This window comes from Procambarus clarkii, chromosome 52, assembly GCF_040958095.1.
Source record: "Procambarus clarkii isolate CNS0578487 chromosome 52, FALCON_Pclarkii_2.0, whole genome shotgun sequence".
Classification (NCBI taxonomy): domain Eukaryota; kingdom Metazoa; phylum Arthropoda; class Malacostraca; order Decapoda; family Cambaridae; genus Procambarus; species Procambarus clarkii.
Window position 1 is genome coordinate 34,255,499 of NC_091201.1, and position 21,047 is coordinate 34,276,545.

The 21,047-nt window shown below is 47.5% G+C and overlaps 1 protein-coding gene across 6 annotated transcripts in view; it reads right to left on the reverse strand.

Annotated features, from left to right (window-relative positions):
- Positions 1-20,670, reverse strand: part of gek (serine/threonine-protein kinase gek) — a 494,332-nt gene extending 473,662 nt beyond the window's left edge. For 3 of the 6 annotated variants that reach the window (XM_069304649.1, XM_069304648.1, XM_069304646.1), the window contains exons 1-2: positions 20,550-20,670; positions 7,595-8,304 (exon numbers count right to left, since the gene is read on the reverse strand). In XM_069304649.1, the coding sequence (XP_069160750.1) occupies positions 7,595-7,856 (262 nt within the window). In that variant the 5' untranslated portion in view covers positions 7,857-8,304; positions 20,550-20,670. The remainder of the gene's footprint in view (positions 1-7,594; positions 8,305-20,549) is intronic. The other 3 variants (XM_069304647.1, XM_069304651.1, XM_069304650.1) reach the window with 1 other exon arrangement.
- Positions 20,671-21,047: the final 377 nt, after the last annotated feature.

The window sequence follows — 21,047 nt, forward strand, 5'->3', positions numbered from 1 at the left end:
GCGTGTTGAACAGTCTCGGGCCTCTGATGTTGATAGTTCTCTCGCAGAGTACCTGTTGCACCTCTGTTTTTCAACGGGGGCATTCTGCACATCCTGCCATGCCTCCTGGTCTCGTGTGATGTTATTTCTGTGTGCAGCTTTGGTGCCAACCCACCTCTACTATTTTCCACGTGTAAATCATTATGTATCTCTTCCGCCTGCGTTCAAGAGAATACAGATTTAGACATTTTAGTTCGTCCCAGTAGTTCATATGTTTTACTGAGTGGATTCTTGCAATAACGGATCTCCGCACGCTCTCCAGGTCAGCAATTTCTCCAGTTTTGAAAGAGCTGTCATTGTGCAGCAGTACTCCCCTCTAGAGAGCACTAACGTCTTGAATAGTATCATCATCGGTATAGCATCTCTGGTGTGAAAGGTTCTTATTATCCAACCTGTCATTTTTCTTGCAGCTGTGACGGCTACTTTATTGTGCTCTTTAAAGGTAAGGTTCACCCAAAGTACACCCAAATCCTTTTCATTGCATTTTCATTCAGATTTGACTGCACTTTGTATTTGGTTTCCGTTTTTAAATTTTCATTTTTCCGTAGCGCATGGGCTGGATCCTATCATTAAATACCATGTTATTTTCTGTAGCCCATAGAAAGATCAGATTTACATGTGTTTGGAGACTTGCCGTGTCCTCTATGATGTCCACTCTCATAAAAAATCCTAGTATACCTGCTTGATGGGGTTCTGAGAGTTCTACTCCCCAAGCCCGAGGCCAGGCTTGACTAGTGAGTTTGGTCCACTTGGAGCGGCCCGCAAGCCCTGGTATCCACCACAGTCTGGCTGGTCCGGCACTCGTTGAAGAAAACTACAGAGTATATAGTTTTCTCTTAAAGATGTCCACGGTTGTTCCGACAATATTTCTTATGCTCGCTGGGGAGCATGTTGAACAACCGTGGACCTCTGATGTTTATACAGTGTTCTCTGTGCCTATGGCACCCCAGCTCTTCACTGGTATCATCGGTAAAGGAAGATACCTAATTCACCTCTGCTTTTCATCGGGAGCTATTTTGCACTTCCTGCCATGCCTTATGATCTCATGGTTTTATTTTCGGGTACAAATTTAAAACCAGTCCTTCTTAATATTGATGTATATCCCTCTTGCCTGCGCTCTCAGGACTAGAGAATTAAAAATTTTAAGCGGTCCCAATAATTTTTTTAATAAAACAAATAGTTTTTATTAAGTGGATTCTAGCAGTAAAAGATCTTTGCATGTTCTCCAGGTCAGCAATTTCTCCAGCTATAAATGGGGCTGTTATTGTGCAACAATATTCCACCCTAAAGAGCACCAGCGTGTTCAAAAGTATCATTGATATGACATCTCTTGCATTACAAGAGATGGTTTTTGTTATCCAAACTAATTTTTCTTGCACTTATGACAGCCACTTTGTATTCTTTAAAAGTAACGTCTTCTGATATTACTCCCTGATATTTTACATTACTTTTTCCTTCTATGGTGTGATTTGACTGCTTTATATTTTAGTTTTATCCTTAGAGCAGGAAGGAGGGAGGGAGTTATCAGGAGAAAGTGCCAAGCCATTACAACTATATAGCACTTGGAAGGGCTCAGGTTAAGGATTTGTGAAGGGACGGAGGGAAGGAATGGTGCCCAACCACTTGGACGGCCGGGGGTTGAAAGCCGACCTGCCTGAAGCGACACCGTCGCTCTACCGTCCAGCCTAAGTGATTGGCCTGTAGCTGGAACTTTTAATTTAAACATCATATTATTTTTTGTGGTTCATCGAAAGACCTGATTTACATCAGATAGGAGGTTTATACTGTGTACTCTCATAAAAATCCTAGTGTCATCTGCAAAGGACGATTCAGTACTATATTTTGTGTTCTTGTCTATGTCCGATATAAGAATAAGAAAGAGCACTGGAGCAAGCACAGTACCCTGGGGTACTAAGCTCTTCACGGTTGATGGTCCGGATTTTATTTTGTTGACTATTATACATAGAGTTCTCTTAATCAGGAAATTAAAGATCCATCTTTAATATAATGTAGTACTTTGCCAATAACACCAATAAATTGGTGTTCAAAATATTAAATCAGATTAGTAGTTTTAATTAGTAGTGACTAGTAGTAGTACTTGGGGAGTAGAGGAACTCCCAGAACCCCATTAAGCAGGTAAGTAGGTAGCACCACGTTGATGTAGTGGGTATTGAAAAGGTGTACAATACTTCAGATACCTAATTCACCTGATGTTCATTAATGTTCACATTAATGAACATCACCCAGTATGTGTAGTGGGCGGGTGTGACAAGGTCAGATGTAGTGGGCAGGTGTGGCAAGGTCAGGTGTAGTGGGCAGGTGTGACAAGGTCAGGTGTAGTGGGCAGGTGTGGTAAGGTCAGGTGTAGTGGGCAGGTGTGGTAAGGTCAGGTGTAGTGGGCAGGTGTGGTAAGGTCAGGTGTAGTGGGCAGGTGTGGTAAGGTCAGGTGTAGTGGGCAGGTGTGGCAAGGTCAGGTGTAGTGGGCAGGTGTGGCAAGGTCAGGTGTAGTGGGTGGGTGTGGCAAGGTCAGGTGTAATGGATGTGAGTGTGGTGTAGAGCAAAGTTGCAAGTCTATGGGTATCAGTGTAAAAAATCTATTGTCCTTGCTACAGAGCATAGAACAATACCACAAAATTTGTCAGGAACTAGAATATACATTCCTCGACCATTTTAACAAATATTTCCTTGGTTTAGTACATGGCTCTCATTACGTAATACAGTACATTTAATTGAATTTATCCTCTAAGTTTTCAGGATGAGGCCTTTTTTTTACTGGCATATACAGTAGATGACGACTATAGACTCCTGGTAACAGGCAGCGTATAGGCACAGAGCTTCACTTTCCCATATTAACGTTATGCCTTACCCTACTTGTTTTCCATGGAACATGACCCGTCACTCAGTTTACAGTCAGGTCGTCAATTACTGTTAGGTGAACAGATGCAAACAGTAAAGAATTGGTGCCCAGTCAATCCTTCCCAGCCAGGGTTCAAACCCCAACAAAATTACTTGAGAGGCATTTGGCGAGTGTCCTGCCACTACCAGTAATAAGAATAACTTACCTTGTCTTGTGTGTTGTCACCTTAATAAATAATAGAAAACAACAGAGAAGTTACCCCTCTTCTTAAAAGGAACTGGGACAGACTAAGAGTCTTGGGCCGCTGAAGTTACGACCTGGGACATTTCAGCCCCGATGCATTGGTGCCAAATCCTCAGTTAAGTGTATCAACAAATTCACACCTTTCCTAATCTGTACACATTAATGAACAAAAATTGAATTTGTCAGCACTTGCCTAATTGTAAAAAAGTAACATCACCCCAATTAAACCAATATTAGACAATCTAATCATCTAATTTCTATTTAATTTTAATTTCTACAAATAAATTCTAATTTCTCAGAAAAACTCCTGTTAGAAACCTAGTTTCAAGTTTTTTTGCAGATCCATGAAAGGTTGTACTGGTAAAGACTATCTGGTATGGAAGCTGGGACCACAACTGTCATCCACAGGATATTGGCACAAGGAAAAACTGTAAGTGATCTGTTACAATCATCATGCCCTCTCCATTGCTCCATTTTGGCCACACACTCTTCCCCCACCCTATGCCCCCCTGTGGCCACACTCCCTCACCCAACCCATGTCCCTCGAGTTAAACTCCCACAGCCCCTTGAGACTGCACTCCTACTTCTCTCTCTCATAAGTCCCCTATGACTAAGGGGTCATAGGGGACTTTGCTACCTTGTCCACTTATGCCCCTTGCAGCCACACACCTCCCTACTTTTCTTTCAACTTTATTTTGTAACCAATGTATCAACTTTGGCTCAAGTATTTATTTTAGACAATTTCTATGACAGTATCATGAAACAAAATTCAGCATTGTTAGGTATGAGTAATTGGACTGTTAATAAATAATAAGTTTTGGTTCAAATTTGACACCAGGAACCCTACAAGATCCTGGGGTTCTGGATCTGGGATACTCATAGCTTCAAGATTTCCCTAGAAAAAATCTCCTTGGCAAATGGGGGGACCTTTGACAAGCCACCGGCTTCCTGTCCTCATCGAGGCCACTAGGGTTAGTGGCCCTCAGGTAAATCAGGTAACCCAAGTTTTATAGTAAAAACAAAAACAATAGAACTCTTAATGTCCAGTAGTGAAATGTTTCAGTTATTGTGCTATTCAAAAACACAAATATTATAGCCTATCTGGAACCATATACAGTATGGTATACAAGCAGTTCCACAGCAAGGGAAAACATAAAAGACCCTTGGAGTGATGTCCTAAAACTTTATATTTAAAGAGCATAATATGCCAAAGTAATTGCTCGAACTGCTGGATAGCCTAACAAGAATCTTTATAAACAATAAATGCCAAGTTGATGATACAGTAATACTTTTCAATATATATACAGTACTGTACTTGTACAGTATTCTCTAAGGTACTAAAAACTTTTAGGCAATTGCCCAAATCTTAAAAATAAAATACCTAAATTATTGGAAATGCTTAGAAACAGTAAAACTGTATTCCCTGGAATACAAGAGATGTATCATATTCCAAATCAGGAAAATATACTGTAGAAGGGATTAGTTCTAATCTGCAAACATTCCCTCTAAATAGAATAATGGAAATTACCAACACACCACTAATTGTGTCCTAGATGGAACTTAAAACACACCTACATAGGGGTACCTGACAAACTGATTACTGGTTGTAATGCCTATGCCAGACTGCAAGCTTCTAGTAACAACAGCCTTGCTGATCAAAGGGGCAACCAGAAGACCTGGGCAGAGATCGGGCCACATGGACAGTGACCATGTGGTCACTGTGGACCTCTAGTACTATGTGGACCCTTAGTACCCCTAACTCCTGGGTACCTATTTACTGCTAGGTGAACAGAGGCATTAGATGAGAGAAAACATGCCCAACCAATACTGGCCCGCCAGGGATTTGAACCCAGAATTCCTGATTATGAGTAAAGAATGAACCCAATTGTACCACCAGGGCTTTTTCCTATTCATTCCTCTCACCACAGGGCTCAGTATTAACACAGGCAAATGCTTTATCATACAGTACTATAAATATTTTTTACTTTATTATTTTCTGCATTAGTTTGCTACTCAATGCCATCTACTGCCACATCTGCTATGCCCACCCTACACCACATGATAATTACTTAAGTACTGTATACAGGTAGTTAAAGGATAAGAGCTACGTTCGTGGTGTCCCATCTTCTCAGTACTCTGTCGTATAATGCTTTGAAACGACCAACAGTCATGGCCTACACCACCACCTCACCTAACTTGTTTCAACCGTCTACTACTGTTTGCAAACGAAAACTTTCTAATATATTTTTGGCACCTTCGTTTTCTTAGCTTGAATCTGTCTCCTCTTGATCTTGAAGTTGCTGGGTTCAGGAATTCCTCTTTGTCAATTTGATAAATTCCTGTTAGTATTTTGTAAGTGGTAACCTCTTTTTCTTCTATCTTCTAGTTTTGGCATATCTTGAGGTTATCTTGAGATGATTTCAGGGCTTTTAGTGTCCCCGCGGCCCGGTCCTCGACCAGGCCTCCACCCCCAGGAAGCAGCCCGTGACAGCTGACTAACTCCCAGGTACCTATTTACTGCTAGGTAACAGGGGCATCAGGGTAAACGAAACTGCCCATTGTTTCTCACCGGCGTCCGGGATCAAACCCGGACGCCGAGTTCTCCCGGCGTCCGGCGCCCGGGATTCACCACAGGATCACACGCCCAGTGTTCTGTCTGCTCAGCCGGTGGCTGAGTAGACATAATATAAGAGATTTGTCTGTCCACTACTGGAGGCAAAGTGAAGGTGGAGAAAGTGGTGGTGGTGGAGAAAGTTGGTGGTGGAAAAATTATTGGTGTAAGACTGAAGAAGTGGAGGGTGAAGTTAGATAAGGTGGAGAAAAAATACAGATTTTTCAGTGTTGTCTAAACAAAAAATACGTTTCATTAACTAATTGTAGAGATATATTTAAAAGTTTCATATTAGTTTGATAATGTAAAATGCAAACAAAAAGTGTTCAAATAATTCGGTGTCAAATTAAATCCTGTGCAACCATTTGCTTAATGTTTTTCAAGCATCTTTTAAAGAACTACCTTTTCAGGAATATAAAATGTAGCTTTCTCCCAAGAATTGTGAGCTCTGCCCATCTCCCTCCCCTCCCTTTTTGTTATACTTAATTTTATCACATTTGAGCAAGGATTCTATCTACCAATAGGAGTATTTGTCAGGTTGGAGGTGGAAAAACAAGAAAGTTACTAATATGTAATAAAGAGCAAATCTATGAAACTTAACTGACCATTCTGCAGCTTAATCAACATGGCAATGGACTAGGCTATGATGGTATTGCTGCTAACATGTCAATCTTGAGGTTATCTTGAGATGATTTCGGGGCTTTAGCGTCCTTGACCAGGCCTCCTTTTTGTTACAACCCCCCCCCCCAGGAAGCAGCCCGTAGCAGCTGTCTAACTCCCAGGTACCTATTTACTGTTAGGTAACAGGGGCATCAGGGTGAAAGAAACATGTTGCAAATTTGTCTCTGCCTCCACCGGGGATCGAACCCGGAAATTAAGAACTACGAATCCGAAGCGCTGTCCACCCAGCTGTCAGGCGCTGGTGGACAGCGTGTGCAGTGCAATAGTAGGAACAAGAAAACACACAAGACTACTTAACAGGCTTTGAATACTGCACTTTGTATGAGGCTTAGTCAATAACACACTTCACGTATGGCAATGGAAAGAGAGCAGAATAACATGACAGTCAAGAAGCTTGTAAACAATTTGGTTATTACAGAGTTGAAGGCTATTGATAGCTGATACAGATGACCTAAGCCCAGATGGAGGAATATTAACCAAGTCGGGAGGAAATTAGGTGAACTAATTGGGGCAACAGGTGCTATTTCTTCCAGATTTACAATGCAGATGAAATTGGTCATGACTAGAGGTGTACCAAGTATGACTTAGGTTAGTTGGCTACAAGAAGTAGAGATAAAAAACAAATTGCCATGCACAATTTCCATGCAGTTTAGCCTACTAAAATTAGCAAACTGAGAATTAGAAGTCCCTCAAATTAATAAATAATATCTTTTGCCAACAGTGGTAGAGAATTGTACAATAAGGTAATGTATATAAAAATCCCTGGTCACTTCAAAACTTTCTATGGCAGATTGCAGAACCATATTGTATAGGCAAGATGGAAAAATCATAAGAGTAGCCTTCATCCTGGAACTACAGTACAGTGCTTGGGGTTTTCTGGAACAAGCATATTGTGTTATTGGAACAAGTGTTGTCTTTTCACAGGAAAAATAGATTATCTTCATCTTTAAACAGGTATTGGTGAAGGTTGAAAAGGCGTTGGTCTTGAAGTATCTACTGCAGCTTGGCAAGGGACACAGGCATTAAATAGAATTTATAGATGACACTACATTTACATACAGCAAAGGGAGAAATAGAATATTGTACACAAACCTAAACCAATTCGAAAATAATGTATTCTCTGGTTCAGAGCACTGTAATGTGAACAAAATAAAGTTACTCACCATATTCTATGAAATCTGACACAGTCTTCTCACGACGCAGTGAAGAGTTTGTGCACTCGTCAAAGAGAACCACGAGCACATCTAAGAGCGTTTCAACAGAGTAACTCTGGCCACTTGTTTCTGCTGGCCCAGATAGGAAGAGCTTTTCCAACTCCTGAAGCCGCTGTATTGCTTGGTTGGCATCTTGGATGTCAACAGTGCCCCCCTCTCCTCCTCCTCCTCCTACTTCGACGACATCTTGCCCGTCACCCATCATTGGCATGGGGGTTGTCTCTTCTTAATTAATATTGTCTTATCTTAACACGCAAATACGGAAGAACGAAATTTCACTTAAGGCGCCATCGAGCCGCACAGGGTTAGATGCTTTTACTATAATCAAGCAATCTTCATCATACAGAGTAATTGTAATTTTCATATCCTTATTCATTAAGCACCATGTGCATATCAATCATGTTGATAGGCAACACTGTCCCATTAATTTATTTTTTTGCCTTTGTTAGGCTGATTGACCCATACACATAACTGTGTAAAATAATTTAACCTTTTCATTTAATGAGCAAATTGAATTGATCAAGAAGGCACATCAAGTAACACTGCTCTTAGGGGCAACGGCTGAGGTTCCAATGAATCACGAGGTCCCCATTGGAGAGCTGATGTTGAGATATAAACACAGTTTTCCCAAGGTAGAGCTGGGCTGTGGTGAACCACCTCTGAAATACATAAATATCTCTCATTAATTATAAATACAATTGTAAATACCTTATCTTACTAAAGTTACAACTCTATACAGTACTTTAGGAAGAATTTTTACCTGTACAAAACAGGCTAACAAATAAATACTAACTATGCGATCATAGTTGATATGGGGCAATCACCTGCCCGTGCCCTACATTATATGGATGCCATTGCAACTTGGTGACCTCAAAAGTTAACCTCACAACCCCTGCATTGCATATAGCATAGTGGGGAGAGAAGGGGATGGCTGTCATTACATATATCATAGTGGGGAGAGAATGGGATGGCTGTCATCTTATCAATGTTTCTCCCCATTGAAAGTACAAAATAGCCTCAGATCTTTGGTCCACATCTGCCAGGTCCCAGAAAGCAAACACAGGTTCATATGGCTTTGTAGAATGCAAGAGGAATAAATTGAAAACAGTAGTACAGTAGTTGGAAGTGAAGAAAGTTCAGTGTTAGGTTTATGCAAGAAAGATACAAGAAAATGGCAACAAAGAATGTAACGAAGAAAATTGTATAAGAATAAGAAGAAAAATGAGAAAAGGAATAAAGGAAGGAGTACACCTAGACATAAATAATAACATACGAGAAAAGGAGACATAATAACATGCTAGAAAAACCCACACTTTTGTATTTGTGAATTTTATGTAAAGATTTACACCAAGTGTGTGTATCTTCTGAGTGCTTTATCAAGGACTGAGTGTATGGTTAGAACAAGACTTGCATCTCATTGGCTTAATACCTGCTTGATTAATTTAATTCACTGTTGAGATGCAATTCTCATCCTAACCATATACTCAGACCTTGATAAAGCACTCAGAAGAGTGAGACACATGGTGTAAATCTTTAGATAAAATACACAAGTGTTGGTTTTTATTCTAAAATACCGTAATTGTACAGAGTGATCTGAATGACAGTGAAAAAATCCTGAGAATGACACTGGGTGGTAATGGTTGAACAAGGAAAAATTAATACTACACAGGCCTGGCCTTGGGCCAGGTCAAGTCTGGCCTCGGGCCGGGCTTGAGAAGCAGAAGAACCCATCAAGCAGGTATCAAGCAGGGAAGCCGTTATGACTTACTGTAACAATGAACAAAAAGAAATACTGTACATGGTACATGAAAAATGTACAAATAGTTTAATTAGCTATGTATTTGCTAAAGAAGCACAGTACAGTATATTGGTTAACATAATGCAAATGCTTTGAGTAGTTTAAGTTTTGTGAGAGGCAAAAGAGGGGTAAAATTAGGTGGAAAAAAGTGAAATAAAAAAGAAAATGAGGGATTATATTATATGGTGAAAAGATTAGAAGTAGTCGTGACAGTGCTTTGAAAGTTTTAACTAATGAGTGGAGATGATAAAACAAGCGTCTATTTTAACATGATTGGACTTAAAAAAAAAAAAAAAAAAAAGTATATTTTCTAATAGACAATACAGTACTGTCCAAATAATTCAATGCCACATCATACTTATTTCCAAGACTATAAATACAACCAATAAGCATAACCACAAAAGGATATATTAAAAAAATATTAAATTTCTAAGAATCTCCAAAATCTGAATTATTGTACAGTATTTTCAACCAGGCCCACTTCAGATCTGCAAATACTGTACAATACAGGCAATCCAGATTTTCTGAATTCTATAAAATACAGTGCTGTACTTCCCATATTTTTAGGCAATTTATTGCACAATTGTTTAATTTTTTATTTCAAACTAAAAAAAAAAGTATTTTTTGAAACTACTGCATGCCTAAAGGGTTTCCTGCAGAAGCATCTCTCTTAATGATGCACCTATCTACATAAATGGTAAAGTTAAAAATACAATACAAGCAATGTTGTCACATTCAGACCCTAATTTTTCCCCATGCTCTATGGGCCCATTTTACTGGGCAAAATTTTAATTTAAATCTGTCATGATGGATATCTACAAGGAGAAAAGATTGTAAAAGATTTCTGTAAAAGATTTCACCTCATCTGGTTAACAATTCATAATTAGTTTTGTTGGGGATAGGCAGCCTGTGTATATACAGTACAGTATATATTTGTTAGCTTTATATCAAAGTCCCCCCCCCTGCCCCCAAATGCCAAACGGCTGACCCTCCCTGGGATTCAATCCCACAACAGTTGACTAACTCTTGAATACCTTTTTATTCATAGGTGAACAGAGGCATTAGATGATAGGAAATATATTCAACCATTTCTCTCCTGCCCAAAATTCGAACCCAGGATTCCAGATTAGGTTAAGAACAAACCTAACTGTAATGTTGTCCCAGAATTAGCTATTTCTATGAAATCAGATGAAATTTGTTAAAACTCATGCTTATTGATGTTTTTCATGTTTAATGTGTGTTATAAATGTAAAAACATCATAATTATTTAATTTGTTTTCAGAACCCTAACCCTAATAATGAGTACACAAGACCACACCTTTGTTTTGATATCTGGTATCAAAGGATTGCGTTACAATGAAATATGAGAAAGATTTACAAGGAAATTTCACAGAATTGGTCCTACAAGCAAAGTAATTCGTGAACTTGTGAATAAACTTAAAAGAATTTGATACGTCTAAAATGTGTTTCGCAATGGTTAGATTTGAAATATGCAGGGATACAGATGGAGCACCTGTTGAAAGTTTTAAATAAAAATTTGACTAATGATATATAAATATCTGTTTTGAATCAAAATTAGGTAAAATCATGAAATTATGAAGTTTTTTAATAGATTTGTCCGAATTCATAGAAACATAACTAATTCTTGAGTTATCTTGAGATGATTTCGGGGCCTAGTGTCCCCACGGCCCAGTCCTCGACCAGGCCTTCACCCCCCCCCCAGGAAGCAGCCTGTAGCAGCTGTAACTCCCAGGTACCTATTTACTGCTAGGTAACAGGGGCATCAGGGTAAAAGAAATATTTTGCCCATCTGTCTCCACCTCCACCGGGGATCGAACCTGGAACCTCAGGACTACGAATCTGAAGAGCTGTCCACCCAGCTCTCAGGCATCCTTCTTTCTGGGACACACTTTACTATCAAGACCCAATCCAATGCTCCAGCTCTTAAATCTAATTTGTATATGTAGGGTCATTACCCCACAATGGTATAACTATACCAGGCCAAACTACTTTCCCATATTTAAAATCCTGGCTCAAGATTGTGAAATATCATTAGAACCCATTACAATTATTAATAAAGAGGATATGGCTTCAAAACCATTCTCAATATTCTTTATGGAATTTCAACAGAGCCAAATTCAAGCCTTCAGTGAATAAAACTTGCAGAAACTCGCCAATTCTAAAATGAACAATTTTACAATTTCTGTGCCTTACAATTCCTTCCAAAACAGGCCCCGTGATTTTCCCACCTTGAGGCCATTCCAAGGACCAATGTTCCTGCAGCAGGGTCTTGGACTAGGTCTCCTGGTTGAGACGGGTTGATCAGGCTGTTGGACACATGACAGTCTGACATAGGAATACAGCCAAGTTGATTCAGTACCCTTTACAGAGCTTTATCAAATTCCCTTCTGAATGAGTATGACTAGTTATGCCCCTTGTATTTAGAGACAAGGTGTTGAAAAACCTTGGGAGCTGAATGTTTAAAGTATTGCCTCTAATGAGTAATTATTGCACCCTTTTGTGTGGGATCCAGTTAGAATACCATCATGCCTCCTGGTCTCTTGCAGAATGATTTTGGAGAACAGATTTTGAACTAATTCCTCTAATATTTTCCAGATGTAGACTCATTCCTGGAGACAAGGTATAATTTGACAAATCTTAGTTTTTAAATATTTTTTTATTAATCCTATAAAACCAATGCTTAATTAGATATGGTCAATTTTCAGATCGACTGTGAAACATCACTCAAAATTAAAACTAGCCATATAAACTTTTTTAAACCTGGCCATAAATTTTACTGTATTACAGTACAGTACTGTACTGTACTTTCCAGGCCGATACCTCGACCCCCCAAGAAAGTGGCAAGTTGCATAATGATAATGTAGCCAAAGTATGCACACAAAGAAAAATGATTAGTATACAGTAATACTGTACAGTACTAAGATGCTAGTACACTTATCCCAAGTCGGCTGGGCTCACGGAGTAGAACTCCAGAGACCTTCTATAGGTAAACAGTAAATAAATACCCAGGAGTTAGGCAACTGTTGTGGGTTGCATCCTGGAAAAGGCCTGTAGTTGACCAAAGGAAACCTTGATAAATCTAAGTACGGTACAAGCTTCCTTTCAAAAGTACAACTTCTAATCAAATGTGAACAAAACACACACAAAAAAATCTCATACTGTACTTTGAATACAAATCTACCAATTCATAATAAAAGCATTGATTTTTCCTGTACACATGTAGATTGATGACCAAACCATATACCAGAAGATAATATTCACAAAAAGGTACAATGTGTTGGTGAATTTACATAAGATTGGTATTTTTTCATTCTTGCAAAGCCACTAACACGCATAGCATTTCATGCAGAAGATGAAGAGACAACGATGTTTGGGTCCTTCCTGTACCATTATTAAGTCTATTGTGATGGGAGCGAGGGAGGCACGGGCACTAAGTAAGACAAGAGTGAGGTGAGGAGCAGGTATGAGAAGAGGGTAATTCCAAGAAAGTAAGAGTAAGGCGAAACGTAAGAACAGGAAGGTACGAATGGATGTAATAATGGGGTGAAGGAAGAATATAGGTAGAAATAAGAGAAAGAAAAAGGGGGCAGACTTATGTCAAGTCATGCTTGCTAGGAAGGTTAGAGCATTCGAGTATGTACTGTACTGTAAAAGGGAAGAGTCAACAACAGTAACAAAGTCAGGACTAAGGTTCATAAACAGCTTTGTTGCTGTTGACCTCCTTTCACAGTGCACAGGGGGGTACTGCACTTATTGGGGGGTCGTGTAGGCATGGGAGGGGGGGAGGTCGTGTAGGCATGGGAGGGGGGGAGGTCGTGTAGGCATGGGAGGGGGGGAGGTCGTGTAGGCATGGGAGGGGGGGGAGGTCGTGTAGGCATGGGAGGGGGGGGAGGTCGTGTAGGCATGGGAGGGGGGGAGGTCGTGTAGGCATGGGAGGGGGGAGGTCGTGTAGGCATGGGAGGGGGGGAGGTCGTGTAGGCATGGGAGGGGGGGGGAGGTCGTGTAGGCATGGGAGGGGGGGAGGTCGTGTAGGCATGGGAGGGGGGGGGAGGTCGTGTAGGCATGGGAGGGGGGGAGGTCGAGTAGGCCTGGGGGGGAGGTCGAGTAGGCCTGGGAGGGGGGGAGGTCGTGTAGGCATGGGAGGGGGGGAGGTCGTGTAGGCATGGGAGGGGGGGGGGGAAGTCGTGTAGGCATGGGAGGGGGGGGAAGTCGTGTAGGCATGGGAGGGGGGGGGAAGTCGTGTAGGCATGGGAGGGGGGGGGGGAAGTCGTGTAGGCATGGGAGGGGGGGAAGTCGTGTAGGCATGGGAGGGGGGGAAGTCGTGTAGGCATGGGAGGGGGGGGGAAGTCGTGTAGGCATGGGAGGGGGGGGGTCGTGTAGGCATGGAGGGGGGGAGGTCGTGTAGGCATGGAGAGGGGGAGGTCGTGTAGGCATGGAGAGGGGGAGGTCGTGTAGGCATGGAGAGGGGGAGGTCGTGTAGGCATGGAGAGGGGGAGGTCGTGTAGGCATGGAGGGGGGAGGTCGTGTAGGCATGGAGGGGGGTCTTGCATGCACAGGGAGGTACTGCGTTTATTGGGGGGATCATGTAGACATTTGGTGGGGCATGTAGGCATCGGGGGGGTCGCGTAGGCATTGGGAGAGGGGTCGTGCAGGCATCGGTGGGGGGTGCAGGCATCGGGGGGGTGTGCAGGCATCGGGGGGGGGGGGGGGGTGCAGGCATCGGGGGGGGGGGTGCAGGCATCGGGGGGGGGGGTGTGCAGGCATCGGGGGGGGGGTGCAAGCATCGGGGGGGGGGGAGGGGTGCAGGCATTGGGGGGGAGGAGGGGTGCAGGCATTGGAGGGGGGAGGAGGGGTGCAGGCATTGGGGGGGGGGAGGAGGGGTGCAGGCATCGGGGGGGGGAGGAGTGCAGGAATGGGGGGGGAGGAGTGCAGGCATCGGGGGGGGGGAGGAGTGCAGGCATCGGGGGGGGGGGGGGGGAGGAGTGCAGGCATCGGGGGGGGGGGGAGTGCAGGCATCAGGGGGGGGGGAGGAGTGCAGGCATCGGGGGGGGGAGTAGTGCAGGCATCGGGGGGGGGGGAGGAGTGCAGGCATCAGTGGGGAGGGGTGCAGGCATCAGTGGGGAGGGGTGCAGGCATCGGGGGTGGTGGTGCAGGCATCGCGGGGGAGGGGTGCAGGCATCGGGGGATCGGGGGGGGGGGGTGCAGGCATGGGGGGGGGTGCAGGCATCAAGGGGGGGGTGCAGGCATCAAGGGGGGGGTGCAGGCATCAAGGGGGGGTGCAGGCATCAAGGGGGGGGTGCAGGCATCAAGGGGGGGTGCAGGCATCAAGGGGGGGTGCAGGCATCAAGGGGGGGTGCAGGCATCAAGGGGGGGGGTGCAGGCATCAAGGGGGCGGGTGCAGGCATCAAGGGGGGGTGCAGGCATCAAGGGGGGTGCAGGCATCAAGGGGGGTGCAGGCATCAAGGGGGGGGGGGGTGCAGGCATCAAGGGGGGGGGTGCAGGCATCAAGGGGGGGGGGGTGCAGGCATCAAGGGGGGGGTGCAGGCATCAAGGGGGCGGGTGCAGGCATCAAGGGGGGGTGCAGGCATCAAGGGGGGTGCAGGCATCAAGGGGGGGGTGCAGGCATCAAGGGGGGGGGTGCAGGCATCAAGGGGGGGGTGCAGGCATCAAGGGGGGGGGTGCAGGCATCAAGGGGGGTTGCAGGCATCAAGGGGGGGTGCAGGCATCAAGGGGGGGGTGCAGGCATCAAGGGGGGGTGCAGGCATCAAGGGGGGGGTGCAGGCATCAAGGGGGGGGGGTGCAGGCATCAAGGGGGGGGGGTGCAGGCATCAAGGGGGGGGGGTGCAGGCATCAAGGGGGGGGGTGCAGGCATCAAGGGGGGGGGTGCAGGCATCAAGGGGGGGGTGCAGGCATCAAGGGGGGGGTGCAGGCATCAAGGGGGGGTGCAGGCATCAAGGGGGGGTGCAGGCATCAAGGGGGGGGGTGCAGGCATCAAGGGGGGGGGGTGCAGGCATCAAGGGGGGGGGGTGCAGGCATCAAGGGGGGGTGTGCAGGCATCAAGGGGGGGGGTGCAGGCATCAAGGGGGGGGTGCAGGCATCAAGGGGGGGGGGGTGCAGGCATCAAGGGGGGGGGTGCAGGCATCAAGGGGGGGGTGCAGGCATCAAGGGGGGGGTGCAGGCATCAAGGGGGGGGGTGCAGGCATCAAGGGGGGGTGCAGGCATCAAGGGGGGGTGCAGGCATCAAGGGGTGTGCAGGCATCAAGGGGGGGGGGTGTGCAGGCATCAAGGGGGGGGGAGTGCAGGCATCAAGGGGGGGGGGGGGTGTGCAGGCATCAAGGGGGGGGGAGTGCAGGCATCAAGGGGGGGGGGGTGTGCAGGCATCAAGGGGGGAGGTGTGCAGGCATCAAGGGGGGGGTGCAGGCATCAAGGGGGGGGGTGCAGGCATCAAGGGGGGGGGTGTGCAGGCATCAAGGGGGGTGTGCAGGCATCAAGGGGGGGTGTGCAGGCATCAAGGGGGGGTGTGCAGGCATCAAGGGGGGGTGCAGGCATCAAGGGGGGGGTGCAGGCATCAAGGGGGGGGGGTGCAGGCATCAAGGGGGGGGGGGGGGGTGCAGGCATCAAGGGGGGGGGGTGCAGGCATCAAGGGGGGGGGGTGCAGGCATCAAGGGGGGGGGGTGCAGGCATCAAGGGGGGGGGGTGCAGGCATCAAGGGGGGGGGGGTGCAGGCATCAAGGGGGGGGGGTGCAGGCATTCAAGGGGGGGGGGTGCAGGCATCAAGGGGGGGGGTGCAGGCATCAAGGGGGGGGTGCAGGCATCAAGGGGGGGGGGTGCAGGCATCAAGGGGGGGGTGCAGGCATCAAGGGGGTGGGTGCAGGCATCAAGGGGGGGTGCAGGCATCAAGGGGGGGGTGCAGGCATCAAGGGGGGGGGTGCAGGCATCAAGTGGGGGGGGGTGCAGGCATCAAGTGGGGGGGGGTGCAGGCATCAAGGGGGGGGTGCAGGCATCAAGGGGGGGGTGCAGGCATCAAGGGGGGGGTGCAGGCATCAAGGGGGGGGGTGCAGGCATCAAGGGGGGGGGTGCAGGCATCAAGGGGGGGTGCAGGCATCAAGGGGGGGGTGCAGGCATCAAGGGGGGGGTGCAGGCATCAAGGGGGGGGTGCAGGCATCAAGGGGGGGGTGCAGGCATCAAGGGGGGGTGCAGGCATCAAGGGGGGGGTGCAGGCATCAAGGGGGGGGTGCAGGCATCAAGGGGGGGGGTGCAGGCATCAAGGGGGGGGTGCAGGCATCAAGGGGGGGGGGGTGCAGGCATCAAGGGGGGGGTGCAGGCATCAAGGGGGGGGGTGCAGGCATCAAGGGGGGGGTGCAGGCATCAAGGGGGGGGTGCAGGCATCAAGGGGGGGGTGCAGGCATCAAGGGGGGGGTGCAGGCATCAAGGGGGGGTGCAGGCATCAAGGGGGGGTGCAGGCATCAAAGGGGGGGTGCAGGCATCAAAGGGGGGGTGCAGGCATCAAAGGGGGGGGGGTGCAGGCATCAAGGGGGGGGGGTGCAGGCATCAAGGGGGGGTGCAGGCATTAAGGGGAGGGTGCAGGCATCAAGGGGGGGGTGCAGGCATCAAGGGGGGGGTGCAGGCATCAAGGGGGGGGTGCAGGCATCAAGGGGGGGTGCAGGCATCAAGGGGGGGTGCAGGCATCAAGGGGGGGGTGCAGGCATCAAGGGGGGGGTGCAGGCATCAAGGGGGGGTGCAGGCATCAAGGGGGGGGTGCAGGCATCAAGGGGGGGGTGCAGGCATCAAGGGGGGGGTGCAGGCATCAAGGGGGGGGTGCAGGCATCAAGGGGGGGGTGCAGGCATCAAGGGGGGGGTGCAGGCATCAAGGGGGGGGGTGCAGGCATCAAGGGGGGGGTGCAGGCATCAAGGGGGGGGTGCAGGCATCAAGGGGGGGGTGCAGGCATCAAGGGGGGGGTGCAGGCATCAAGGGGGGGGTGCAGGCATCAAGGGGGGGGGTGCAGGCATCAAGGGGGGGGGGTGCAGGCATCAAGGGGGGGGGTGCAGGCATCAAGGGGGGGGGGTGCAGGCATCAAGGGGGGGAGGGGTGCAGGCATCAAGGGGGGGAGGGGTGCAGGCATCAAGGGGGGGAGGGGTGCAGGCATCAGGGGGGGAGGGGTTGTGCAGGCATCAGGGGGAAGTGTATGAATCAGGGGTACTGTGTGAATTAGGGGGTACTGTGTGAATTAGGGGTAGTGTGTGAATTAGGGGTAGTGTGTGAATTAGGGATATTGTGTGAATTAGAGGTACTGTGTGAATTAGAGGTACTGTGTGAATTAGGGGGTACTGTGTGAATTAGGGGGTACTGTGTGAATTAGGGGGTACTGTGTGAATTAGGGGTACTGAATTAATTAGGGGTTCCGTATGAATTAGGGGGTACTGAATGAATTAGGGGGTACTGAATGAATTAGGGGGTACTCTATGAATTAGGGGGTACTGTATGAATTAGGGGTACTATGTGAATTAGGGGTACTGTGTGAATTAGGGGTACTGTATGAATTAGAAGTACTGTATGAATTAGGGGTACTTTGGTAGGTATTGGTACTTTAGGGGTATTAGGAGTACTGTATGATACCTGGACGATGGGGTTCTGTGAGTTCTTCTCCTCCCTAGCCCGGTCCGAGGCCAATCTTGACTTGTGATGAATTAGGAATAATGTATAAATTAGGGGTACTGTATGGATCTGGGGTACTGCATGGATCTGGGGTACTGTATGGATCTGGGGGTACTGTATGGATCTGGGGGGTACTGTATGGATCTGGGGGGTACTGTATGGATCTGGGGGGTACTGTATGGATCTGGGGGGTACTGTATGGATCTGGGGGGTACTGTATGGATCTGGGGGGTACTGAATGGATCTGGGGGGGTACTGAATGGATCTGGGGTACTGTATGCATCTGGAGTAATGTATACACCTGGGGTACTCTGTGCCCCTGGGGTACTCGGTGCACCTGGGGTACTCGGTGCACCTGGGGTACTCGGTGCACCTGGGGTACTCGGTGCACCTGGGGTACTCGGTGCACCTGGGGTACTCGGTGCACCTGGGGTACTCGGTGCACCTGGGGTACTCGGTGCACCTGGGGTACTCGGTGCACCTGGGGTACTCGGTGCACCTGGGGTACTCGGTGCACCTGGGGTACTCGGTGCACCTGGGGTACTCGGTGCACCTGGGGTACTCGGTGCACCTGGGGTACTCGGTGCACCTGGGGTACTCGGTGCACCTGGGGTACTCGGTGCACCTGGGGTACTCTGTGCACCTGGGGTACTCTGTGCACCTGGGGTACTCTGTGCACCTGGGGTACTCTGTGCACCTGGGGTACTCTGTGCACCTGGGGTACTCTGTGCACCTGGGGTACTCTATGCACCTGGGGTACTCTATGCACCTGGGGTACTCTATGCACCTGGGGTACTCTATGCACCTGGGGTACTCTATGCACCTGGGGTACTCTATGCATCAGAGGAACCCATATTTATGAAACCCTTCCCAATTCATAAACCATCCTACTTACTTCACATAACCAAATATTACAAAATATAACATTTTCAACCATTTCCACAAATGTAGTTCAATGGCAAATGAAGACCAGAGCAGCTAAAACAACTCGAAGGATAAAACTGCCTAAATTTACTGCACTGGCAGCAGTGTAGTGAATGATGCAGAGTGAAGAAGCAGCCAGTACTAAGAGTGCAGGCTGACTAGTGAATGATGCAGAGTGAGTGAAGAAGCAGCCAGTACTAAGAGTGCAGGCTGACTAGTGAATGATGCAGAGTGAGTGAAGCAGCAGCCAGTACTAAGAGTGCAGGCTGACTAGTGAATGATGCAGAGTGAAGAAGCAGCCAGTACTAAGAGTGCAGGCTGACTAGTGAATGATGCAGAGTGAGTGAAGCAGCAGCCAGTACTAAGAGTGCAGGCTGGACTAGTGAACGATGCAGAGTGAGTGAAGAACCAGCCAATACTAAGAGTGCAGGCTGACTAGTGAATGATGCAGAGTGAGTGAAGAAGCAGCCAGTACTAAGAGTGCAGGCTGGACTAGTGAATGATGCAGAGTGAGTGAAGCAGCAGCCAGTACTAAGAGTGCAGGCTGGACTAGTGAATGATGCAGAGTGAGTGAAGAAGCAGCCAGTACTAAGAGTGCAGGCTGGACTAGTGAATGATGCAGAGTGAGTGAAGAAGCAGCCAGTACTAAGAGTGCAGGCTGGACTAGTGAATGATGCAGAGTGAGTGAAGCAGCAGCCAGTACTAAGAGTGCAGGCTGGACTAGTGAATGATGCAGAGTGAGTGAAGAAGCAGCCAGTACTAAGAGTGCAGGCTGGACTAGTGAATGATGCAGAGTGAGTGAAGCAGCAGCCAGTACTAAGAGTGCAGGCTGGACTAGTGAATGATGCAGAGTGAGTGAAGAAGCAGCCAGTACTAAGAGTGCAGGCTGGACTAGTGAATGATGCAGAGTGAAGCAGCAGCCAGTACTAAGAGTGCAGGCTGGGCTAGTGAATGAATGGCTTCTTCCCTGCTCTAAGGATGACTCCCAGATACGGAGACCAGCAGTGCTGGACACCGCAAGACATTAACCCTACCTCTCCTTCCCTCCCTCCCTCTCCCTCTCCCACAAATGGCAAGTGTAGGGAGGGAAGGAAGGTGAGAGGAGCAGTAACTAGGACATGCAGCAGGAGCGGCGACGGCAACATCACACCACACACCAATATTTCCCCCACTTCCCGCACCATCACCACAGGAAGTCTTCTCTTCCTGCTCACCATACTCACCACCTCTCCTCACGCCCCTCACACCACCGCCATGGTGCTACCTCCACGGTAACCACCTATACATTAAAGATCGACTCAAAATAAATCCTTAAAACGGCATAATTATGTGTGGGAAAACGCAGGGAGGAGGAGGGGCCGACCCATCCACCACAGCCGACAACTACAGCTGGGCTCAACTGCCCCGTTCTAAATCGATATCTTCCCTAAATATTCTAATTTCCCTTCCTCCTTATCACCGAGGCACAATCTCGAGTTACTGGGACAACTCGCCAAGAAACTCACCCCATTGCTCTTCCAATAACGTGCGATTTTCAAGTATATTCCATAGTTTCCACTGCAGATCACACGGAGCAGAGTCCACTAACCCCCCAGGCAACCCCTACTAGTGACTCCGCGGACTACCGCTATAGACGCCACAACACCCGTCACCTACTGCCCCGGTGAAAACAAAAGAGCATAGGTTTAGTAGTCTAATGGCTTTACTGGCGTCTATAGAGTCTTCATGCAGAGAGAAGGACATATATATTGGCAGATTTGAATCTTTTTACGATGAGAGTCTAAGAATTGTTATGATAGGGGCGGATCTTTGAGAAATCTGCAGCGTCAGTTATTGGCGAAAAACCTCTAAAACTGTTTTAACAAGAATAAGAAATGCTGATAAGAAAATACCAGGATCACCGCCGGCCGATCAATAAAGCGCTAATCTACACCAATGCAGCTGTCTGCAACACAGAGAGGATTCGAGGCTCGCATATATGAAGGACCATATATAAATTACAT